At 38.8% G+C, this 25,946-nt stretch overlaps 2 protein-coding genes across 2 annotated transcripts; one reads left to right on the top strand and one right to left on the bottom strand.

Moving 5' to 3' along the window:
* The first annotated feature begins 4,124 nt into the window (after window positions 1-4,124).
* Window positions 4,125-25,454, top strand: RPF1 (ribosome production factor 1 homolog). The gene is made up of 9 exons (XM_007524732.3): window positions 4,125-4,386; window positions 6,892-6,948; window positions 9,323-9,403; window positions 18,288-18,383; window positions 19,361-19,514; window positions 22,523-22,605; window positions 23,736-23,917; window positions 24,123-24,249; window positions 25,234-25,454. Exons 1-9 carry the CDS (start codon window positions 4,159-4,161, stop codon window positions 25,273-25,275), a joined length of 1,050 nt encoding a protein of 349 aa, XP_007524794.2. The 5' UTR covers window positions 4,125-4,158; the 3' UTR covers window positions 25,276-25,454.
* Window positions 5,806-6,392, bottom strand: LOC103114989 (large ribosomal subunit protein uL5). Its single transcript, XM_007524731.3, has one exon. The coding sequence runs from the start codon at window positions 6,371-6,373 to the stop codon at window positions 5,837-5,839; it is 537 nt and encodes a 178-aa protein (XP_007524793.1). The 5' UTR covers window positions 6,374-6,392; the 3' UTR covers window positions 5,806-5,836.
* Window positions 25,455-25,946: the final 492 nt, after the last annotated feature.

Raw genomic sequence — 25,946 nt, forward strand, 5'->3', positions numbered from 1 at the left:
CCTCGAAACTAGCAAGGGCCAAACCAATTCTCTCAGAGTTGGGGGGAAGGGGAACAAACCAATATGAAACATAGCAACAAGTTTAGGTCTATTCTGTCGGACAAGATGTCCCAGAACCTCTTTTTCTTCCTGTGTCTGAACCTTTCTTTCGCTTTTGTGGAACTGCTCCACAGCATCTGGAGCAGCTGCTTAGGCTTGATTTCCGACTCTTTTCACATGTTTTTTGATAGTACTGCTATTGTGGCTGCACTGGCAGCATCTATTATTTCAAAATGGAGAGACGATGATGCTTTTTCTTATGGGTATGTTAGAGCAGAAGTTTTGGCTGGCTTTGTCAATGGCCTGTTTTTGATCTTCACTGCTTTCTTGATTTTCTCCGAAGGAGCTGAGAGACCATTAGCCTGGCTAAATGTGCACCATGAGCGACTGCTTCTTGTTTCTACTCTTGGGTTTGTCTTGAGCCTGGCGGGAATATTTGTTTTCAAGCATGAAGGTCATGGACATTCTCATGGCTCTGGTATGATGGTTAGAACCTTTTGTTTTTTCATTTTCCTGATTTTGTCATAATAACTTTCTAAAATTGGTAAATTTAAACTGCGTTGGTTTTCAGTAATAAAGTTAACATATTAATAGACTTATTTATTAATATCTTCCTGAACCGTAATTTCCACTTCTTCAATGCACACACACCCCCTTTTTCTTTTTTCTCTGCTTATCTGTATCAAAGAATTAGTAGTATTAGCTTAAAACTGTTCTTTGTGTGGAGGGGAGATAGTGTAATGATTATGCAAACAGACTCTCATGCCTGAGGCTCTACCATCCCAGGTTCAATCTCGTGCACCACCATAAGCCAGAGCTGAACAGTGCTCTGATAAAAAAGAAAAAAAAAAAAAAAAAACAGTTGTTTGTATGGCTAAAGAGGTGGAGTAATGGCTAGAATACTAGACTCTCAAACATAAAGTCCCAGAATTGAACCTAGCAGTGCATGTGCCAGAATGATGATCTGGTTTGTTTTCTATCTCTCTCTTTCTCACTCCCCCCTCGCCCTTAGGATAATTCTTCTTCTAGCGTTTTCCCTTCTTCCGCAGCCAGTCAACAGCGTCAGGTTGAGCCTGATGTAAAGTTTCGAGACCTCCTTTGAATCTGGAGAGGTGGCAGTCGTTGACTATGTGGGTCATAGTCTGTCTGTCTGGAGCTGCAGGGGCAATTCGGGTCATCTCTGGCTCTCCAGCGATGGAACATAGCGGCACACAGGCCATGGCCTGTTCGATAGTGATTGAGGAGGGTAATAAATAAATCTTTCAAAAATTTTTCTTGATAACATTTTGATTAAAATGGTATATCATTTTATTTGTTATTTCTCTGATTGTTTATGCAGTTAAAAACCTTTCTGCAAGTTTTAGGCTATTTAATTTTTTCCTCTTCTGAATTTGTTTTTTTCTTTATTTGTTTGCTTTTTAGTATGTTTTTATACTATCTTCTTCATAATCATTTTTATGTTTTATATACTAATTGTTTTACAATTAGTAAAAATAATTGTATTGCAATTAATTTTCCTAGTTTATGACTTAACTTTAAATTATTTGTAAACTAATTTCTTGGTATTTTAATTCTAGTATTACTAGTATTAGTATATCAAATTCTAGTGTTATGTTTAGTACTAAATGCTATATTAAATATTAGCATGTTACATGCATACTAATATGTAAGTATATGTAAATGTTAGCATGTTAAATTGTAGTATTCTATATTAAATGTAATTGAATTTTCCTGTCTTAAAAAAAAACCAAAATTAATTCAAAGTAATTCTTTTGTCTTAAGTTAGGAGAATATTTTCATATAATTAAAATAAAGAATATAACAAAAAATTAACCATTAAGGAAATTTTTTTCCCACAAAGGTTACAGGGAACCCTCCGCCCTTTTCATTGTGCCCATATAGGAGGTTAAGACATAGAGGGAGGAGAGTGGTAAGGAGAAATAGCATAATGGTTATGCTAGGAAACTCTCATGCCTGAGGCTCCAAAGTTCCAGGTTCAATCCCCAGCACCACAGTCAGCCAAAACTAAGCTTCTTAAGTTACTATCACTTCTGCCTTCCTTTTATTTTCTCCCTTAAATCTATTCTTAAGAGTTTGAATGATGCTTTTTAAAAAAATGTAATAAGGTGGGGTGAGGGGAGAATGACTCACCAACTGTGCGTGAGAACCTGGGTTCAGTACTCCAGGTGCCACATGCAAACACAACACAAAGGGAAAGGTTCACAGGTTGTGGGATAGTGCTGTGATGTCTCTTCTCTTCTTCCTTTCTCCCTCTTTCTCTCTCTCTCCCTCCCTCCCTTCCTGCTTTTCAACTTTTATCAAAGAAAAACAAAAAAAGTCCACTAGGACTGACATCATTATGCAGACACAAAGTCCCACTGAAGCCTTGAAGGGGGAAAAAAAGTAAGTCAGATCATGTCACTCATTCCTTCTCTCAGAATGTCCTTGTTTCTGCTGCCCTCCCCAGTAAATGACTGAGATATAAGTTAAACCATGGAACAATTGCTTTTATTATGCTTGGGGAAACTCGATGGATATTGGAGTGGGGAAATAATGGAAAAGGAAAAAAAAAAAGTTAGCCAGTGTGGTGAGGATTCATGCATGTTCTAGTGCAACATAAATACAAAAGCAAAGTTAAAACACTCTAGCTGCAGCATGCTGCTGACCAGACTTCCCTGGGCAGATGAGCCCACCAATGTGTCCTGGAGCCCCAATTCTCCAGAGTCCTGCCCCACTAGGGAAAGAGAGAGACAGACTGGGAGTATGGATCGACCTGTCAACACCCATGTTCAGCGGGGAAGCAATTACAGAAGCCAGACCTTCCACCTTCTGCATCCCACAATGACCTTGGATCCATACTCCCAGAGGAATAAAGAATAGGAAAGCTGTCAGGGGAGGGGATGGGATACGGAGATCTGGTGGTAAGAATTGTGTGAAGTTGTACCCCTCTTATCCTATGGTTTAGTCAATGTTTCCTTTTTATAAATAATAAAAAAAAAAAAAAGTTAAAAAAATTCTAGCTGCCTGGAGTTCCATTCTCAGCATCGCATGTGCCAGAGTGATGTTTTGCTATCTATAAATAAATATAAATAAAATCATCTTTTTCCTGCCCATTTTGTTGCCCTTGTTATTGCATAGAACAGAGAGAAACTGAGAGAACAGTGGAAGACACACAGAGAGAGAGAAAGACGCCTACAGACCTGCCTCACCGCTTGTGGATCCTTACTCTGGTCCTTGGGTGTTGGGCCATGTGTGCTTAACCCTCTGGACTCCATAAAACACACACACACACACACACAAACACACACACACATCCCCTTGGCTGGCAAAATAGCTCATGTGGATAGTGTGCTGTTTTTACCATATGTTCAAGCCAAGTTAAAGTTGGGGCCCCCACTGCCTTGAATGAAGCTTTTGGTGCTGTGGTTTCTCTGTCTCTAATAATAAATAAAATACATATTTTGGAATCCCAGTGATCTACATAAAATCAAAATAAAAATTTGCTTGACCTGTAACTCTTTAACCCCTTCACAATCTACTCCTCTCTCCTCTGAGTCCTGGTATTCATTTTTCAAATTTGCCAGGCTCACCACCCTAAGTCTAGGAGCTGCTGTTTCCTGTCTGCAAACACTTCTACTAACCAGCTTCTCTGATTAGCAATCCCCGTCCCCTCTTTCAAATCTGTTAAATGTGGCTTTTTACTACAAAGCCTCTGCTGAGAATCCTACTTAAAAGCCGCTCGTCTATGACTGCCCCATCTTCTTTCTGATTGTTCTATTGTTTGTATGCTGATGGATTTATTTTGATAAGTTAACCTCACTATTTTATTAGTGGGCTCATTTTAGGTCCCTATCCTAAACTCTCCCAGCATTTTTAAGGGTGTGGTCTGTAATGGACGGTCAGAAAAATATTACACAAACTCATTATTTCAGACAACCGGGTGAACATCCTAACCTTGGCTCAAGCCCGCGCACCACTCAGTAACTATCTCCCAAACTGCTCAAGTCCTTTAGCCATCCCTCCAGACCTCTCCGACCCCGGAAGTAAACATTTCAGGCAACGGGGTCAGAGGAGGAAGCTGTTTCCGTTTCCGCCCGGGAGCCCAGGCGCACACGCACCATGGCTAAAGCCCGGGAGAAGAGCGGTGGGAGCTCCAAGAAAGGGCTGAAACGGAAAGCTGCTAGCGAAGAACCACAGGAGGCTGCCGTCGCTGAGGATGGAGCGACGGAAAGCGGGGTTCAACCCCCGAAAGCGGCTTCCTTCCCGCCAGGCTTCAGTATTTCGGAGATTAAGAACAAACAGCGACGGCACTTGATGTTCACGCGGTGGAAACAGCAACAGCGGAAAGTATGCGAGTGAAAGAGGGGCTGCGCGCATGCGCGTTGTCGGCTGCGCACAGGGGGCGGGGCCTGGGAGGGGGGAGGGTCACCGCTGCGTGGGCTCCAGTCCGGATCTGATTGATTGGGAAAGTTTGGAGGTCGCCGCTCCTGTGGCCTGGGCACCTAGAAATCCTGTCCTTACAAGTTTGTTACTTGAGTTCCCCGGCTGAGAATAATAATAATGATAATAATGATACAGTAAAGAGCCCTGCTCTCCTGGTGGCAAGGAGACTCTTTGCAACCCAGAAAAGTTTCTGTCCCTCCACCTTTCTTCGCCCACCTAATGTTAGTGAATAAACTACGCTCATGCAGTCAATAAGTACATAAAAGCCTAAGTGAGGAGCTTTTTCACAGCAGCATCTGAATACTGTCCTGGGAGGTAAACAAGTGATTGATTACCTGCAACGGAGCAGTTTAAATGACTTTAGTCAAGGTCCAGTACTCATTTGTGTTTACTGGTATTTGTAAACAAACACTTCCTGTTGCATATTGGAAAAGTTCATATACAGGGCAAGGTTTTTATTGGCCTGTCTACTGTAACTTTTTTTTTTTTGAGGATGTGGACTGTGGTATCTTAAATACCCAAATTCTGTTGGAGTACATAAAATCCTTATAGAGGGAAGGGTGTTCTGAATGACTTCTTGAGCCCATAGATTTTAGTATGAGACCTGATTGAAGTGGAATAGGTGCTGGGGGAAGGGGGTAGTTCATTTTTTCTGTCGTTCAAACATTCTGCTTAGAAGTCTTCAGAGTATACAGGTTTACAGTACAAACAATCCTAGCTCCTTGCGAATTCTTAATTTCACATAAATATGGTAATACATTTTAAACGCATAAAATGTAGAACATGTGGCTGACCAGTGATGGTAATTTATTGGACCAACCTGAGGACGCAGTTCTCATTTCCATTTGTTTTTTTTTGTTTGTTTGTTTTTTGTTTTTTTAATAGTGAGCATAGCCAGTGCTCAGTAACTTTTTGGAGAGGCTGGGTGGTGGTGCACCGGGTTGAGCGCACATGTTACAATGCTCAAGGACCTGGGTTTGATCCCAGTCCCCTACCTGCAGGGGGAAAGCTTTACTAGTGGTGAAGCAGTGTTGCGGGCGTCTATCTCCCCCTTCCCTCTTGATTTCTGGTTGTCTCTATCCAGTACATAAATAAATATGTAAAAAATAAAAATTAAATTAAAAAAGAGTAACTTGTTGGGAACACAAAACAGCAAAACCTTGTTGACTTAGTACAGAGTATTAATATGACTTAGTATATACTCTGTTTTGCAGTTTCATGTAATCAAGGCGTTATTGTAAAAGTTAATGCTTGTGAAATTTTTAATGTTGAAAGTTGGCCAATTTAGATTTTTTTTTTTTTTTTTTTTTTTCACTTAAAACCTTTTATTGATCTTTTGAATAAAAACAGGAATTTATTTGCCAGGAAGGATGATCCCATCATACTTCTGTTGGAACCAGCGCATGGCTTCCTCTTTGCTGATTCTGTGTTTGGCCCCAATGCAGCCTGTTCTGCGCTTCTTGTCTGCGATGCTGAAACCTGGCCTACCCAGCACCACATAGAAGTCCAGGCCATAGATACCAATGCTTGGGTCGTATTTGATTCCCAGATCGATATGTTCCTGGATCCCAAAGCCAAAGTTTCCAGTGTCTGAGAAGTTGTTTTTCCTTAATTCATATTCTCGCACCTTTAGACCTTTCTCCAGGATTTCTTCTGCCTTCGCTCCCCGGACTGTGCAATGGACGGCTATCTTTTCATTTCGCCTGATGCCAAAGGATCTCACTGTGTATCTAGCTTTGGAGAACACAGGGGTCTGACCGGTGAGCTGCTCCAGCACCTTGGCCGCCCGCGTCAGCCTGTCTCCACTCTCCCCCACGCAGATGTTGAGGCAGAGCTTGCGGATGCGAAGCTCCCGCATCGGGTTCTCCTTTTCACCCTGGTCTTGCGCCATGATAAAGAACAGGAAGCCAATTTAGATTTTTTGAAGGAAGATCTTTGTTAGAAATCTGTTGGTTGGCCTACTAATTTGATTTACAGTAACTTGTACATGAAAGTCTATGTTAGAATATTTTAAAAAATAGATTATAAAGGGAGTCAGGTGGTAGCGCAGCGGGTTAAGCGCATGTGGCGCAAAGCACAAGGACTGGCAAAAGGATACCGGTTTGAGCTCCGGCTCCCCACCTCTAGGGAAATTGCTTCACAGGCGGTGAAGCAGGTCTGGAAGTGTCTATCTTTCTCTCCTCCTCTCTGTCTTCCCCTCCTCTCTCCATTTCTCTCTGTCCTATCCAACAACGACAACTATAATAACTACAACAATTTAAAAAAAAACAAGGGCAACAAAAGGGAATAAATAAATATTTAAAAAATAGATTGTAAACTGCTCAGTTTAAAATTCCATTGCATTACTAATTTTTGATTGCGGAATGTGATTTCCTAACACTTGCAATATTCTCTCTTAAACCCTTTTAGGAAAAGCTGGCAGCTAAGAAGAAACTTAAAAAAGAGAGAGAGGCTCTTGGTGATAAAGTAAGTAAAATTTTACTTATCTGCTTTTTACCTTATATTCTACTACCTATATATTGTTATTATATTTGTATTTATGTAAAGCCACTTTTATTGTGATATATTTATTAGTTAAGCATTTATTATGATATATTTCATGTGTGAAAGAATATAAGAATAATATGACAAACCATTTTGTGTCTTACCCAGTTTAAGAAATAGTGCATTATCAAGTACTGTTCAGAGCCCCTTGGGTGCCTATTCCTGATGGCTTTATTTTTCAGTGATAAACACTTCATTATCATTGGGAAGTGATGGGCTTTATTATAAAATACTCATTATACAATTCACAACTTCTTTAGTGCCTTCCTTTCCTATGTAAGTTTGTGTCCCTAAATAGTAAAATGCAATGGTGATGTTTTGCATTTTTTCAGAATTTCTTGTAAATAGTACATTTGCCTACCTGATTTGCTTTACTTCATCTTATGTTTTGGGACACTGAGATCATTTTCTCTGACTTTAAGAATGAGGAAGGGCCTGTAGCTATATATGCAACTTTCAGCAAAAGATTTTTGATAAGGCAGTCAGTGATGGGGAAAAGGAAAAAGTGTATAACAATTAAAAACTGACATAGGACCTTGAACTTTGTTGTTTGTTTGTTTGTTTGTTTTTATCAGAGCACTACTCGGCTCTGGCTTATGATGGATGGTGCAGGGGATTGAACCTGAGGCCTCGGAGCCTCAGGCATGAGAATCTGTTTGAGAAACTATTATCCTCTCCCCCTAGCTTGAGATAAGAATTTGTGTTGAGAAAAATGGGAAGTGGGAGGAAGGTGAGATGGATTGAGTTAAAGGAGAGAACAGAGAAGAAAAGAAAAGATTTTGACTGTTTTGGGGGTATTGACAAGTGAAATCATTCTACTGAAAAGGATAGAAAGATCTCTAAACATTTTAGCACAGCTAAGTTATTAGTATTTGATTAAGCTTTCCATTAATTTATAGTTGACTCTAGATGATGGTTTATATACACAGACTATTTATTCTTCAACTCTTCCCTCCTCTCATCTCTTAGAATGAGGTACCAAGTAAGGCTAAGTTTTTCAGGAAAAAGGAACAATAGGGAGACTTGACTTAAGCTAAATACTTTGCTTTACCATGCATCCTCTTGGTAATAGAGGTTAAATCATATGAAATTTCCAGTGTTAGACTGTTTCAGCCTGCAGAATCCCAATATGTTAAGCAACATTGAACTCTTTAACTCTCAGTACTCAATTGCAGCAAATTAGTATACAGATCACTATTTGAAACTGGCAACAATGCTTGTTTCTTGGATTAAAAGATGACTTCTAGAACTGTATTTAAAAAAAATACTTAAAACAGTATTTCAGGATAATATTAAACTTTTTATTACTGAGAATAATGGGGGGGAAATCCTGAGTAGCTTGTTCGTTCATATTTTTCTTAAAAAAAAATTTTTTTTTTTCCTGGCAGGATTAGCGTGGGGCTCGATGCCTGCACTATCAATCTACTGCTCCCAGTGGTCATTTTCTCCTTTTTTTCTTGCTATTTTATTTTTTAATGGGATAGATAAATTGAGAGGAAGGGTAAGATATAAGTAGAGAGAGAGAGAGAAGAGGAGAGAGGAGAAAGACACCTGCAGACCTGCTTCACCTCTCATGAAGCTTCTCCCCTGCAGGTGGGGAGTGGGGCTGCAACCCTGGTCCTTGTACTTGGTGCTGTGTGCACTCTGCCAGGTGGCTGCTACCCAGCCCTCCTCCCATTCATATTTGTCATTATCTCTGCTAGTACACAGTTATTTTGAATTCATTTTAATTATTACAAATATGTGCATATAATATTTTGATTCTGTTTCATAACATTTCGTTTACACAATTATTTTATCATTACTGATTCTACTAGTACCCCATGTTAATTTGCCATTATACGTTCATTTATTACAATACTGTTGAACATTTGTGTTATTTGTTATTTCTGTTCATGATATGATGTATATCTCTTTGTATAAATTATCCCTTTCTTTCACTCCATACCATAAACTCTCCAAACTAGAGTTACTAGTTCAGTAGATAAAAGCAGATTTGTAGCTCTTGTCGTTGGTATTTTTCCCCTTTGTGGATAAATATGTTGTCAGTTTCTTCTCCTGACTACTCACCTAGCATTTAGCTGTTTTACTCAATATTTAACAGTTCTTCCAATGTCTGTTTCTCCTCATAGAGTTCAAAGCCCTCTTATTTATTACTAGGATTGATGTGGCAGTGGGTTGAAGTGGAGAACAGATTGAATTTCTGGATTTACGTGCAGGTTTTTGTTATTCCCCCAACCATAATGTAAAATGATTAATGTAAATGCTTTAAGTTTGCCTTTTTTCTTTTATTTAGGCTCCACCAAAGCCTGTCCCCAAGACTATTGACAACCAGCGAGTGTATGATGAAACTGTGGTAGACCCTAATGATGAAGAGGTAATATTAGAAGTCTTAAAAAGTACTTTTTTCCATAAACTTGTGTTTACAGTGCTGGCTGGTGAATTTATGGACTGATTCTGCTATAATGTTACCTTCTAGTTTATTATAGGTTACTTCGTAATTCAGTTTCCCAATAGTGCTCTATAAAAAGGCAGTAATAACTTTTTAGAAATATATTTTTCTATCTAGATAAATGTTAATATTGTCAGTCTGTGAACAGTACTTCTATTTTTATTTATTTGGTCACTAAAAGTCATTCTCCACATTGACATTTGAGTATATAAGGATAGCACTTGATGGATGGTATCTTTATGACCTCACAAAGCTCTTGGCTTCAAGATAACCTGTTTTTTGTTTGTTTGTTTGTTTGTTTTTCCACATTTTCTCCTATTTTTCACTTTTAAATAATGAGGTCAAGTTTTTACATTTTATATTTTAAAAAGTTGTATATTATGTTTGCTTGTGTTCAAACAGTGCTGTTATCAGTGCTCTTTCATAGGTCACCTTGTGTAGTCCAGTCAGTCTTCTAGAAAATGTTTGTTAGTTGCCTGTTGTACATTTGAGTCTTGTTTAGGGATTTGATTGTAATCTGTCTGTGCACAAAACATATTTACAAGCACATAATTTCAGTGTTCCAAGAGCACACAGTCTAGCAAGAGACACCATAAATAAATATATTAGTAGATTTGAGGTTAAGAGGAAACAGTGAGTAAAAGAGACTTAGGGGACTTCTGGAGTATGAAATTTTATGTTCATTCGGTGACTATACATATATATGGATTTTTTGTTTTCTTTTCACTTTATTGGGAGATTAATGGTTTACAGTATACTTCTTGATACATAGGTACAACCTCTCATCTCTGAAAGACATTCTCCCTCAGTCTAAATACTTTTCCACCATCATACACTGGGACCCCAGAGCCCTTCCATCCCATCCCTTCTCTTCTTCCCCATCATCCTTTGCTTTGGTGCCATACTTCATACCTAGTCCAAGTTTCACCTTATGTTTTCCCTTATTGTCATTGCATCTTAAGTTACACTTCTGAGAAGGCCTCCTCCCCTCCCAAGATTATTGCTGCACTACTCCACCATTTGTGAAGCTTACCCTCTGTAAGTGCTCTTGTCTGGTGGTCTGAGGCTTGAACCTAGGTACTACTTTGACCCATTTTCAAGCTTTATAGTAAAATAGGGCTTTTTACTCAGATGTCCTAAATGTTAAATGATTGATTGCTATGTGACTGTTACCTGAAATACTTGAATATAAGTGACCGATATAGGATACTTTACTCTTAAAATACCTTAGAATGTTATATCTGTCTTTTAAAATTGATTTAATAATGGTCAACAAGACTATAGGATAAGAGGGGTATAATTCCCACCACCAGAACTCCATATCCCATCCCTTCTCTTGAAAACTTTCCTATTCCATCCTGGAAGCATGGACCCAGGATGATTATGGGGTGCACAAGGTGGAAGGTCTGACTTCTGTAACTGCTTCACCCCTGGACATGGGCATTGGCAGGTCGGTCTGTGCTTCCAGCCTGTTTGTAGCTTTGCCTAGTGGAGCAGGTGTCTGGAGAAGTGGGGTTCCAGGGCACATGGGTGAGGTCATCTGTCCAGTGAAGTCAGGTGTCCATCATGGTAGAACTGCCACTTGCTGGAACTCCATGCCTCCTTTGTCCTTTTCGGCCTCCACTTGCCAGCCTAAGGGTGGCTTACATGGCTCTATCTTGGTTTCACTTTGACCTCTCCTACATGCTTCCTCCACCACTGGCCTGGGAATCCTGCCCTCACCCAAAATTCCCAAGTTTAAAGCAGCTTCCTTGCAGAGCGTATGCCAAGTGTTATCTTCAGGCCGCCATCTTGGATCCATCTATACAAGTATATTTTTAAGTAAGCAGTTACAGTTACTACAATCAGACAATTAGCAAGGATACAGAATATTACCTAATCTATAGTTTACTCAGATGTTGCCAGTTGTCCCAATAATGTCATTTTGAGCAAAAGAAAAATGCCAGTTATTTTCATCCTATAGTAATGACTCTTAATCATCATTAATTTGAAACAGTTCTTGAACTTTCTGTGATGCTTTTGAAAAGTGTAGTTATTCTGTAGTGTCACATAAGTTTGATGTTACCTTGATTATATTCAGTTTATATACTTTTGACGGTACATATTAGGAGAGGAAAGTAATGGACAAATTACATAAATACGTTACTCTTCATTCAAGCTTTAACTCATGAATTCGCAGTTTAAACATTTTCCTCTTAATTTGATGGACAAAATATTGCATTTCTAGGTTTGATTTGCTGTTGTCTTATTATGAATGAGGATAGACTTTCTTTTTATTGTTTTAAACTAGATGTTGATGTCTCGCTAATTTTTCTGTTTCTTTTGGAGATATTATATGTTGATCAGAAAATGACTTCTTAGAAAAGAGTTTTAAAAGGCATGAGAAAGAATGCAAGAACAGTCAGTACTAAGGCAAGAGTGTGTGGCTAGTCTACTTTTGAAGGAACACCAAGAGTGCCAGTCTTACTGTTTGTAAATGAACAAAGGGAGACGTGTAGAAGTGCCAGGGAAGTATGGAGAAAGAGCAGTCAGATCAGTGACTGTTGGCCACTGTGAAGGCTTTGGCTTTTATACTTAGTGAAATTGCATGCTTTTGAGCAGAGAAATAATGTTGGACTGAATTTTCCAAAGTAATTGGTTGCCATATTGAAAATGTAATGAGAAAGTTAAGATTAGTTTGGGAATTACTGAAGTATTCAAGGGAAGAGGTGTTATATCAGATAGGTATAATTATAATGAATAGAGAAAATTAGTCTGATTCTGAGGTTTGTTTCTCTTATCCTCCTGAGTATATATTAAAATTAGTATCATTGGTGATCTGGGAGGTGGCACAGTGATAAAACTGGACTCTCAAGCATGAGGTCCTGAGTTCGATCCCCGGCAGCACATGTGCCAGAGTGATGTCTAGTTCTTTCTCTCTCCTCCTATCTTCTCATTAATAAATAAATAAAATCTTTAAAAAAAAAAAGAAAGAAAGAAAATCATTATAAAAAAATTAGAATCATTGGAACTTCTTGATCATTGGATTTGGGGTATGAGAAAAAAGGATTCAAAGATGGAGTTGAAGTTTTTACAGCCTGAGGCATCAAATAACAATAATACCCTAAGACATGGAAGAAGTTTCTTGACTGGAGATAAATCAGGGATCATGGGAATATGGAGGCTAGATACATGAAGACTTCCCAGAATTATTACCTAAGGGGGAGTGAGTTGAGTCATAGTGTGTATTAGTTTGCAACTTCAAGGAATGCGAAAATGTTATCCAAACATAGTGCGTATACTGGGAAAATAGCTCAACTAGGTTTGATCATCAGCACTGCCTTATATAAGCAGTGCTGTAGTCTCTCAAAGCAAACAGACAAATGTGGTGCTAGAAACATTCTGCACTTCCATAGTTTATGAGCAGTAATAGTCTTGTTCATCTATACTCTGACCAGTGTTATATTCATATTATATAGGAAGGCTTCTCATATTTTGAGTTTGGAGGTTGCTTTGCCCTGATCGCTAATGTGGTTTGAGCAGCTTTTTTCTGTGCATGTACTTACTGTGTTTATGATAGAGACATGAATGTGTATCAATGAGTCCCCTAATTTTTTTTCAGACACATTTTACACATTAAGTCCTGTTAGAGTTGTGCTTGAACATAGTATTTATATCATGTAAGGGACACCTCTTTGAAAATTGTTGTATTTACTGATTGATACAAATGGAATTGATTTTTGTCCCGTGCTCTTCTAGTACACATAAATTCATTTTAATTTGAACACTGTTTCCATTTTCATGTTTATATACTCATTTCTACAGAGGAGTTTTCTTTCTTTCTGTTTACTGACAGTAAATCTTGTGCTGACTGGACCCTCCAGCATAATGTCAAATAAGCAGAAAAGTAAATATTGGCATCTTTGCCATATTTTTGCATTTTAAAAAGAATTTTTTTTTCACCAGAGTGCTGATCAGCTCTAGTCTGTTGTGGTACAGGGGATTGAACCTGGGACTTTGGAGCCTCAGGCATAAGAGTCTCTTTCTTTGCATAACCATTATGCTATCTACCCCCACCCTAGGAGGATACTTCTCATCAGTCATATTGTTTGTGTCATAAATGGTAGACTGCATATGGAGTGAAGGAATTCTGTCTTGGGGAGGAGGATAGTAGGAGATAACTTTCCTGGCAATATCCATTCTTTCCGAACATTACAAATTCATTCTTTTTTTTATTTTTATTAATGAAAAAGGAAACACTGACAAAACCATAGGATAAGAGGGGTACAGTTCCACACAGTAACCACCACCAGAGCTCTGTACTCTATCCCCTCCCCTGATAGCTTTCCTATTCTTTATCCCTCTGGGAATATGGACCCAAGGTCATTGTGGGATGCAGAAGGTGGAAGGTCTGGCATCTGTAATTGCTTCCCCGCTGAACATGGGCATTGACAGGTTGATCCATACTCCCAGCCTGTCTTTCTCTTTCCCTAGCAGGGTGGGGCTCTGGGGAAGTGGGACTCCAGGATACATTGGTGGGGTCATCTGCGCAGGGAGGTCCAGTTGGCATCATGGTAGCATCTAGAACTTGGTGTCTGAAAAAAAAGTTAACATATAAAACGAAACAAATACTTTCTATACATACTTTAAGGACCCAGCCTTTATGCTGGAGCACCATAGTAAGAGGAAGCTGCATAAGCAATAGTTTACCAGAAGTGGTATGTTAGAATAAAGCAGGCCTGAGACCCCAGTGAAGCTTGGCAGCAGAAAGAAAAACAAAACATTATTATTCTTTTTAAAAATATTTACTTATTTATTCCCTTTTGTTGCCCTTACTGTTTTATTGTTGTAGTTGTTGTTATTGATGTCGTTATTTGCCAGGCTAGCTTCGCTGGAGAGAGAGAGATGAGGAACTCGTGGCGGAGTGGGAACGCGGTGCCATGCCTTTATTGATCAGAGACAACGCCTTTACACATATCTTTAACCGGGGAAGTGGCAAGTGGGAAAAGGAAATGGCTAGGAGAGGGGTGGAGAAAAGAGCATGAAGGTAGAAAGCTTCCATAGCAGCTGTTGCAAAGGTTCTAACCATTGAGATTAACCAATACCCTGCAGGCAGGGCGGGTCTCAGGCAAAACAATGATTATGTAAATAGACCACAGCATCAGAGCAGGCGGCTGCCCGACAGTTATTGTTGGATAGGACAGAGAGAAATGGAGAGAGGAGGGGAAGACAGAGAGGGAGAAAGACAGATACCTGCAGACCTGCTTCACCACCTGTGAAGCGACTCCCCTGCAGGTGGGGAGCTGGCAGCTTCAGGATCCTTATGCTGGTCCTTGCGCTTTGTGCCACCTTCACTTAACCCGCTGCGCTATTGCCCGACTCCCAAAACGTTATTAGTTCTTAGTTGGAGAGGATGGGGATTTATTTTATGTTGGAGAATGTTCTGCAAATAAGGCACTTTCTCTGCAAACACTGAAATGAGTCTGAGGTTTTTCTGCTTTGTTGTACTAATGTAGTAAATGAGATGGGTTTTATTTTGTATTACTACTGCACTGCTGGGCTCTGGCTTAGGGTGGTGCTGGAAATTGAGCCTGGGACCTTGGAGCCTCAGGCATGAAAGTGTTTTGCATAAATATTATGTTATCTCTTTATTGTACAAAATATGTCTTCTGAAGTAGTGAAACAAGTTTTCTACTATTATCCCTCTTTTGTGTTTAATTACCTAAACCAATTTGGGCCACCCTGTAAAGATCCTATCTTGAACTGCTAAAACCTCAGACTTTTGTTTTAACAAAAAAAGTTTAAAAATTAGACTGCTTCTTTCCTACTTTTTTTTTGTCAAAAAAAAAAAAACCCTAGTTTTTAAGAGGGGTCATTAATGCTGTATGTACTGTCCTGTTTAATCAACACTGCAGTGTCTCTTATGAGAAGAACTATATGCCAAAATAAAATGGCCTTGGACAGGACTACTGCTTTGCAAGGAGGCTTCTGCCATTATTTAAACAGATTGTTATATATTCATACCTCATAAGTCTAAAGTTAATGTATTACCTTTATTAAATCATGTAAGGTCAGAAGTGAATGTTTGAGACTAACTGAGCTGCATACATGACTGGACCCAATTAAAGTCTATATAAACTTCTGAGATTTGGTGGAGCCTGAGGAAATCTCTCTCATCTTGTGACCACCCAAGACTATGCGTCTCATGATTAACTTGCCTTGCTTATTAAAATTCCCACCTACCACTCTGAAGTGGTTCATCTTTTTCTTTGATCTTTCCCTCTCCTTTGTATCTGGGGCCCATCTTTAGAGGGTAGCTGGGAAACTCCTGAGTACAGTCCCACAGAGTTCATAGGAATTCTGTGTAGTTGTTTGACTGTGGTGTTCGTATCTTCGAACCTCTTACTTAATGGCTTGTTTTATGTCAGTGACCCAGAGAAGGATATTGTCATCTCCAATTATAGTAGCCAATTTGTTGACTGTTTCATTTGTCTTAGTTTTGCTTTATGTCCGTATAAGGAATCTTTTGTTAGATACATAAATATTTATATTTATTATATCTTACTGATGTACTGACCCATAATCCAGTTAAATCAGTTACAAGTGTCCCTTTCAGTGCTGACTAGCAATATTTCCTTAATCTATTTTTTTTCTTATATATATCTAGCCACTTCAGCTCTTTTGCATGGAATATATACATACTATAATATACATAGTATTTCTTTATTAGATAAAGACCGGCAGAGAGGGAGGGAAAGAAACCACTGCACCAAAGCTTCCCACAGTGTAGGGAGAGCCAGGCTCAAACCTGGGTTCCACCCTTGGCAAAGCAGCACACTGTCCACAGGAGCCATCTCACCAGCTCACGTGGCTTATTTCTTTAATCATGCTTTTTCTTTCAGCTTGTTGGTGCCTTTGGGTTTAAGTTGTCAGTTATAGACAGCATGTGTGTGACTGTTCTTTTTTTTTTTATTTAGTTTGACATTTAGTACCAGTTCTTGACATAGTTAAATTGATAGCTGCCATTTTGCCTTTTTTATTTGGCAGCTTCTATTTCTCCTGTTCTTCTTTGAGTACTTTCTTTTTTATTATGCAGATATTTTCACTGTGCTACTTTAATCCCTCTTGACCTTTTAAACTATACTTGAAAGTTTTTTGTTTGTTTTTTAGTCGCTGCTCTTGGAATTACAACATACAACTTTGATTTTGTGTACACACACATACAATATTGAGTTCACTGTAATATTTATTATTTATAATGCACTTCTGTTTTTGTTTCTCTGAAAATGCACCTTGTTATTATTTTAATAGGAGCACTGTTCAACTCTCACTTACAATAATAGTGAGCTTTGAACCTGTGGGCCCAAAGCTCCTTACATGAATGTTCCTAACATAACCATTCTGCTGTCTCCCCAGACCAAATGTGCCTTTGTTCTCCTTCATTTTTGGTAGTTATTGTTTTATTACTTGTGATTTAACAGGAGTATAAAGGCAGACCTGTGTATATATGTGTATAAGTCTTTGTGTCTCCCACCAGAGTTCATAACCATGATAGTTCTCACAAGATCTAAGAGATACTGATTCTTTTGTTGTTGTTGTTATTGTTGTTTTTAAGCTTCTTTGCTTTAGTTACCCTTGTACCACATGAATGAAACCATTGCAGTAGCTCCCTTTCATCTCTTTATTTATTTCATTTAGCATAATCCCTTTCTGTTCCATCCATTTTGCCTGAATAATACAGTCTCCTCTAAATACAGAGTAGAGATGGAGTGTCACTACTAAAGAGGTGTTCAGACAGGTTATGACACACAGGAAAAGCAATGACCCTTAAACTGAAATTTACCAGAATTATTGCAGTATCATTTAAAGGGTCCAATTTCCAACAACAACAACAACAACACACAAACACAAATGGTAGAGAAATCAGATGTAATAATAATTTTAAAAAGCAACCAATAAGTGAACTGAGATGTTGAATTCAAAGCAGTTATCATCCATATACTAAAGGAAAAGAAAAACACAAACTTAATGTACTCTACTACTAAACTATGTCCATCGCTCACTATTTTGTTGTTGTTGTTATTGATTTTGTGTGTGAGATTTTTTTTTTTGTTAAACCTGCTTCCCTAAACATTGTCAGACTTTGACAGTTTTTTGAATACCTTGAACCTCAAAGACATTCATTTCTCCTACCAGCTGAGCTGTGCGTTGCCTGAGGAATGCTCTGAATTTTGGAGCCCCTTCTCAATTCTTGCATTTTATGCACATTAAATTCTCTGGTCTCTTATGTGTAGTTTGTTAGCCAGAGGGTTGTGTAGGGATGCTATCAATTCCTACATGGTTCTTTCACTTCTGGGACTCTCCTTTAAATTTTTGACTCACTCACACTTGTCCTATGCTAGTCCTGTAAAGCTAGGGCTTTCACACACACCACTTGTCCTGAATCCAGCCCACTGCTTTTGGATTCAGTATTGCTGGTCCTGGACTTCCATCAGATAGATCTGAAGTTGGTAAGGCTCCTTTTTTCATCAGCCAGGTTGCTAGAAATGGGATGGAGACAGACAAGATACCTGATACTCTAATAAATGTACTTTAGTTTGGTTTCAATCTTTCTCATTTCTTTCTTTCTTTTAGCTTTATTTGTATTTGTAGTCTACGTAAAGGAAATTGCACAACCTCTGTGTTTCCAATTAATGTGAGTTTTTTTTTAGACTTTCTTTAAATCTCCTACCAGCTGGCTAGTTAGTTTCATAGACTTCTGTTGATGCTCTATTAAAATGTTGATCTAGTAGAGTGTTTGATGTATAATTGTCTCCTTTCTTGTTCTCAGGTTGCCTATGATGAAGCTACAGATGAATTTGCTTCTTACTTCAACAGAGAGACTTCTCCCAAGATTCTTATCACAACATCAGATAGACCTCACGGGGTAAGAGCTTCTATTAGTTCATGAATTCTTACTTGTATTATGCAGGCTATTTAAAATTGCATTTCAGGTAAGTTAAAATATTATTTGCCAGGAGTTGGGCAGTAGCTCAACAGGTTAAGCGCACGTGGCGCGAAGCACAAGGACTGGCATGAGGATCCCTGTTTGAGCCCCCAGCTCCCCACCTGCAGGGGAGTCGCTTCACAGGCAGTGAAGCAGGTCTGCAGGTGTCTGTCTTTCTCTCCCCCTCTCTGTCTCCCCTCCTCTCTCCATGTCTCTCTGTCCTATCCAGCGACAGCAACAACAATAATAATAACCACAACAAGGGCATAAAAGGGGAAAAAATAGCCTCCAGGAGCAGTGGATTCATGGTGCAGGCAAATATATATATATATGTATGTATGTATGTGTGTGTATATATATATATATATATATGTATACACACACACACACACACACACACACACACACACATATTGCCTTATAGAATTGCTGTGAATAAGCATGATTTTCTTTAGGATAGGATTTCCTAACCTTAGCACTACTAAATATTAGGCTGGATAACTTCTGGTAGTGGGCTATCTCATTCATTAGAGCATGTTTAGCAGTATCCTTGACATCTGTATACTACATACAAGTAGCACCTGTCTCCTCAACCCCACCACAGCCACCAGTCAAAAAACCAACAGAAATGTTTCCGGTCCTTGTTAAATGAACTCTCATAGGGTAAAACTCATCATTAAAAACCACCGCTGGGGGCTGGGTGGTGGTGCACCAGGTTAAGTGCACATAGTAAAAACCACTGCTTGAGAACGTTGAGCCACGATAAAGAATGAAAAACATTGAGATTTCATTCTTTATTTGACATTGCTGTCTTTAACACTTGTCTTATTATAATTACTCTTTCCCTTAAAATTATGTACCACATGAGGGGTTTTTTTCCCTTCGCTTTTGAGTAACTTTGTTATTTTGTTTTACAGAGAACTGTAAGGCTTTGTAATCAGCTCTCCACAGTCATACCGAACTCACATGTTTATTATCGAAGAGGACTGGCTCTCAAGAAAATTATTCCACAGTGCATCTCAAGAGATTTCACAGATCTCATTGTTATTAATGAAGATCGTAAAACACCAAGTATCCTTTCCTCTTTTTTTTCTTTTTTTTTAATATTTATTTTATTTATTTATTCCCTTTTGTTGCCCTTATTTTATTGTTGTAGTTATTATTGTTGTTGTCATTGTTGGATAGGACAGAGAGAAATGGAGAGAGGGAGGGGAAGACAGAGAGGAGGAGAGAAAGATAGACACCTGCCTATCGCCTGTGAAGCGACTCCCCTGCAGGTGGGGAGCCGGGGTTCAAACCGGGATCCTTGTGCCGGTCCTTGTGCTTTGCGCCACCTGCGCTTAGCCCGCTGCACTACAGCCCGACTCCCCTTTCCTCTTTAAAGAAGCTTTCCTTTCTCACTTTCACCCTGCTTTAAAATATATTTTTAAAACTAAGAAAATGACCCCCATAATTCCCAGAACATAGTTTTTTAGTGTAGTTTTAGTTTAGTCTCTAGTAAGAGACTCAAACATAAATGAGACAGCATTGTGGAGGTCATAATCTAGTAGAAGAAATAGACAAACTGACAAGAAACAGAGTTTGAATTGTATAAAGAGAAATACAGAAGCGGTACAGACTCAGGAAAAATCTTCCCAGGGCCTGAGAAGAAGGTCTTGAGAAGAAAAGATAGTTAAGTTCAGTCTAAGTGAGTAGAGGTAAATGAAGTGAAGGAGGCAAAAGAAAAGTTAAAAGTAGTGTAAATAAATTACCATTTGGAAAGAGGATCAATGAAAGATTTGCCCTGGTTATAGTTCTGCAAACAGTTTTAATGTTACTAGATTTCTTGAGATAGTAGTAAGTACTATCTTATCCACAAGAACTAAGGATTTGGAGGTTAGAATCTGGGGTCGTAACCACAGTGGCTAAAGATACTGGAAAGACTACTGCTATGTGAAATAGTAGTGCCAATTGGTGGAACTATATGTTGATGTAAATATCAGGCTTATCCAAAGAACCTCGGTCAGTTTCTAAACTATTGCCTACTGCTTTGGGGTCAGAGAATGTAGAGTACAAACTCCATTCCTTCCTAAATTTATGACTTTAGTCAAGTTTTTTAGACTTCAGATTCCTCCTAGTTTCAATTTAGGAAGTAACTCTGACCTGTAGTGAGTATTTTTGTAAATACTGCAGTGTATTAGGAGGCATGACAGCTTTTTCCAGACAGACCTACATCCTCTGCAGTTTTTAAAATGGAAACTGGAGGCAGGATAATTGACTATACTGTACTCTTAGCAGCATGTAGTGTTTTCTGTTCCTAACCATTGAGTACCAGAAGCCAGTTTGAGCCTCAGCTGTTGTGACAAAATGCCTCTGTGCATTTCCAAATCCAGGTAACTGCCTATCAAGGGCTTAGTTAGGCACAGAAGCAATGGTGGAGATCTAATGCCAACTCTGATTTAGATCTCATTTACCTGAGCCTTCTCAGTCTCATGTCTCCACTTCCCAGCCCTTATTTTACCTAATTTGCATTAAGGATTAGCAGTATCATAATACTTTTTGTTCAGTATAGGTTCTGACGAGATCAGGCTTGTTCAAGGTGGTATGGCCATAGACCAGTGTACGTTCTTAAGATTCAATAAGCTTAGATTTTGCAGTTTGCTTTTGACACAGCCAAGATTTAGTGGGAATTTCCCAGACAGGATTCAAGCTTTGATTTAATGAAATGACTTACCTAGGCCAGTTAGGATTCTACGATGTGTTTTTATTTTTTAAAGATTTTATTTATTTATGAGAAAGATAGAAGAAAAAAATAACCAGACATCACTCTGGCACATGTGCTGCTGGGGATCAAACTCAGAACCTCATACTTGAGAGTCCAAAGCTTTATCACTGTGCCATCTCCTGGACCATTTTTTTTTTTTCTTTTTCCGGTGAGCAAAGGATACACACAGTTTGACTGTACCTCATGGGGTTGGGTTTTTGCTGAATCTTAGAAAAGAATTCAAATGTCTGTCAGAAACCTGTCTTTCAAGAGCTGAGCTACTACCAATAACAGTAAAGGTAAAATGGGGGACTTTAGAAGGGCTACAGTGAGGAGAGTAAACACAGTAAATAGGACTTGGTGAAAGGGCAGGAAGTCGAAGATTAACACAGCTTCGAATCTAGACCACTATGAAAATATCCATGCCATTATAGAAAAATGGCAGTATCTGTTTTTACAAAACTCTGTCTTATTCTGACTTCCTTTTTTAGGCTTAATATTTGAAAAAAATCAAGTCATGCCACAAAGACTTGATGAATGTTGTGTAAGGAGTAATCATAGTTTGCTACATCTGGGACTTAAAATGTTTTCAAAAGCCCTGTTTTGGCTTAAGATACCTACTTCATTTAGATAGAGTCTAGCATAATTTTCTGCTCATAGTAAATAACTGGTAGTTAGTTGATTGTTTTTAATTTATGATAGCTATCCCAAAAGTAGCAGCTTGTCACTAGAGAAGGGCAGGTCAGCTTGATTTCAAGAAAACATAGGAGTCTTTTGAGGGATAATAATCAAAATTATAGTACATCATGCATTTATAAAAATATAAAGTTTTTTTTAAGGTTATAAGGCCTGTGAATGTGAAACTTAAATACATTCTATTTGTACAGCTACAGTCATCCTAGAATTCCTGTTAAGAGTAGTAGATTGTATTTATTTTGGATGAGGACACAGGCTGAGAGTGAAGGGGGAGAGAGACACCTGTTGCACAGTTTCACCGCTCATGAAGCTTTCCTCTGCAGGTAGGGATTGGGAGCTTGAACATGGGTCCTTGCACGTTGCAATGTGTGCACTCTACCAAGTACACCAACCCCACCCTCCAGGAGTAGTAGATTTTAATGCTTTAATTGAATACCAGCATACTTTGTTGAGGGTGAAAGAAACTGTAAGATCATGATAGTTGCATCTCTAAGATCTTGCTCAACTGAGTTTTGGGGATAGTAGACTATACATACACTTAGCTATAGATTTTTGAGTCTTTGAGCATCTAGTACAGTACCATTCATTTAAGTAATTTAAGGTTTATAATGCTGAATTATGTCCTTAACTTTATGAACAGATGGATTAATTTTGAGTCACTTACCAAATGGCCCAACTGCTCATTTTAAGATGAGCAGTGTCCGTCTGCGTAAAGAGATTAAGGTAAATTTTATGCTTTTGATGACTGGTATTTGCTTATTCATAGCTTTAGCATAGTAAATGTTGTAGCTTATAGATCATAGTCTTGTAATAATGGCATTTATTCCCTAAGTAAAGCAATGATTTTCTCTGCTGAGTTTTCTTTGGGGATGGGGGGGTGCATATTGCTGGGACTTCACTCATGAGAGTTTGCTGCTCCAGCTGATTTTTTCAGAGTGACCAGTCCCCAGGACCACTGTAGCACTCTCCACAGGGTTCCAAGTCTTGATCCTGCCTGCATGCATGGCAAGACAGGCATCCTACTCTATGAACTATTTTTCCGGCCCTCTACTTAGAATTTTCTTGTGCAGAACTGTACTTTTAGTTATGGCAGATTGCACATAGTCCTTTCCTAACAGTACTTTTATTTTGATGCACTCACTGTATTTTTAAATGCTTTTATATACTTTTTATTTATTTATTTAAATATTTATTTTATTTATCCCCTTTTGCTGCCCTTGTTATTTTATTGTTGTAGTTATTATTGTTGTCGTAGTTGTTGGATAGGACAGAGAGAAATGGAGAGAGGAGGGGAAGACAGAGAGGGGGAGAGAAAGATAGACACCTGCAGACCTGCTTCACCGCTTGTGAAGCGACTCCCCTGCAGGTGGGGAGTCAGGGCTCGAACCGGGATCCTCATGCTGGTCCTTGTGCTTTGCGCCGCCTGCGCTTAACCTGCTGTGCTACAGCCCGACTCCCTTTATATACTTCTTACTGCATAAGCTTGATAAACCATGTTAACTTTCTAATTGTTAAATCTTTTTTTAAGAATTTTTTATCTTTGTTTATTAGAGACAGACAGCCAGGAATTAAGGGGGAATGGGGAGATAGAGACAACTGCAGCCCTGCTTCACCACTAGTGAAGCCTTCCCCCTATAGGTGGGGACTGGGGGTCTTGAACCTGGGTCCTTGCACTCTGTAATATGTGCGCTCAAGCAGGTATACCACCATCCAGCCCCTCCATTTAATATCTAGATTTTCCAAGCAATTTCTAAAGGTTCAAATTTGTTGTGTATATTCTGAAATTTGAAATCATAATGAGGTACAATTCCTTTTGTTTAATTCATTATGATTTTTTTCATAATTTTTTCCAGAGGAGAGGCAAGGATCCCACAGAACACATACCTGAAATCATTCTGAATAATTTTACAACACGGCTTGGTCATTCTGTTGGACGTATGTTTGCATCCCTATTTCCCCATAACCCTCAGTTTATTGGAAGGCAGGTTGCTACATTTCACAATCAGCGTGATTATATCTTCTTCAGATTTCACAGGTGAGAAAGGTACTTTCTTAACTCTGTAGACTTCAACTTTGTGAAATACATTTTCAACATGAACCTGTTTTCTAATCTGTTGTGATATGTAACAGCAAGATAAATTTTCCTTTGAATGTAATTGAAAGATAAATTTTCTTTTGAATGCTGTCAGAACACTAAGTGTTTTATGTGGACTAATTTCCTTCTTATTTTATCTTTGAAGATATATATTCAGGAGTGAGAAGAAAGTGGGAATTCAAGAACTTGGACCACGTTTCACCTTAAAATTAAGATCTCTTCAGAAAGGGACCTTTGATTCTAAATATGGAGAATATGAATGGGTCCATAAGGTATGTGTTTATTACTATTTGAAAAGCTATTTAACTTCATTAAATTGTATGGTACAAGACTGTGTACTTTGTTTAGATGTTTACAGTATGTTTCTCATGCAATAAGACTTTCATTCCTAAGGCTCCAGATCCAACTCCCTCATTCTACCATCATCCAGAACTGAGCAGTGTTCTGGTGTCTCCCTCATTAAAGTATAACATGTAAAAAAAAAAAAAAAAGTTATAGTGGCATGGGATATGGCAGTGGGTAAAACGTGAGATCCTGAGTTCAGTCCCTACGATCCCATGATCCCATGCCAGAGTGATGCTCTGGTTGTCTCCTCCCCTCTTCTCATTGAGTATCTCCTAGCAAAAAGAAAATGTTGCGTTTCTGAATGTCTCCCCACCCAAATCAGAAGGGACCAGTCTGATAGGACACTGATCAGGCCAGGTTTTCTTGAATATCCTTAAGATGAATGAGCCTGCAAATGGGGCCAGTAGCCCACGCAGGAACCTGTTGGGGTGTGGGGTGGCTGACGCACATGCCCCTAGATACACGAGGGGGGAGGGAGCCAGGAGAGCTTCACAGGGACTTAGACAGTGCTGTGTGTCTCTTGTTCTTTTTTGTTTTTTTATTTTTTATTGAGATAAGAGAAAAAGCGACCGTGAGACCATGGCATTGCTCATCTCTGGCTTAGGGGATCAAACATGGGATCTTCTGTCTTGAAAATGGCCACCAAGATGGTGGAATCATGTAGGCTAGGCACCAAACTCCAGTAACAGCCTGGGGGGGGGGGGTTTAAGACACAGACCAACTTCAATCAGCAAATGAGCAGATAGGGCCCAGCAAGCTGCCTCTAAAGCTGATAACCTTGGGTTCTGAACAACTTTGGAAATTATTTTACAATAGCAAACGAAAGCTTCAGTTGTCCTCTTATCCAGCAGGCATTATTTCACTTTGGTTTTTATTGTATTTCCTAAAGACTATTAACTTTCCCCTTTCAGCCTCGAGAAATGGATACAAGTAGAAGAAAATTCCACTTGTGAAGTACTGGGGAAACAACTGGATTTTGCTGAAGAGATCTACTTTAAATTTATGGCCGAAGGTTCTTTCCGAAGAAGCATTTATAGGTTTTATATAAACTTTTCAGGTCAGGAAAAATCATCAGTGCAATGCATTGCCGGTGTTTACACAACAAATAAAAGTCTTTGGTGAGGCTCTAGAAGTTGCAATTTAGTTTTTTTTTAAATTTAATTCTTCCCTCACTTTGAGGTAGTTATGTCATAATTTGAGATTCAAACTAATTTTCTCAACTTACATTTTCAGCCAACATTTGTGTTGGAAAGATTTACAGTATTTATGATCGATACTGTGTAACCCACTCATTTTATATCTGGCTGGTCTTGGATTTGGCACGCAATGTTAACTTCCTTGAATGCAGTGGATTAGGGACAAGGTTGTTGGGATGCCTTATCATTTCTATAGGCCTTCCAAAAGGGTAAACTTTTTTAAGGGAATTAAGGACTTGAAACAAAGCTACAAGTTACTGAAACTAGTCTGTAATTCCTGTGTTACTGCTTTGTAACTTAGACTACAACACTCCAGGAATCATCTCAAGTTCTGAGGTCTTTTATCTTCTAATGGAATGCTTACAACCAGTCTTAAATTTACTACTGTCCTGTAAGGAGCTCCCTGTCAAGAAGTAAATAGCTTTTAG

Source organism: Erinaceus europaeus, chromosome 11 (assembly GCF_950295315.1).
Source record: "Erinaceus europaeus chromosome 11, mEriEur2.1, whole genome shotgun sequence".
Classification (NCBI taxonomy): Eukaryota; Metazoa; Chordata; class Mammalia; order Eulipotyphla; family Erinaceidae; genus Erinaceus; species Erinaceus europaeus.

Bases quoted from the DNA above. Each gene is read 5' to 3' on its own strand.
- RPF1 (XM_007524732.3), top strand. From the start codon at position 4,159: ATGGCTAAAGCCCGGGAGAAGAGCGGTGGGAGCTCCAAGAAAGGGCTG. The intron at 19,515-22,522 runs GTATCCTTTCCT...CTTTATGAACAG, and splicing joins TGAAGATCGTAAAACACCAA to ATGGATTAATTTTGAGTCAC. The intron at 22,606-23,735 runs GTAAATTTTATG...AATTTTTTCCAG, and splicing joins GTCTGCGTAAAGAGATTAAG to AGGAGAGGCAAGGATCCCAC.
- LOC103114989 (XM_007524731.3), bottom strand. From the start codon at position 6,373: ATGGCGCAAGACCAGGGTGAAAAGGAGAACCCGATGCGGGAGCTTCGC.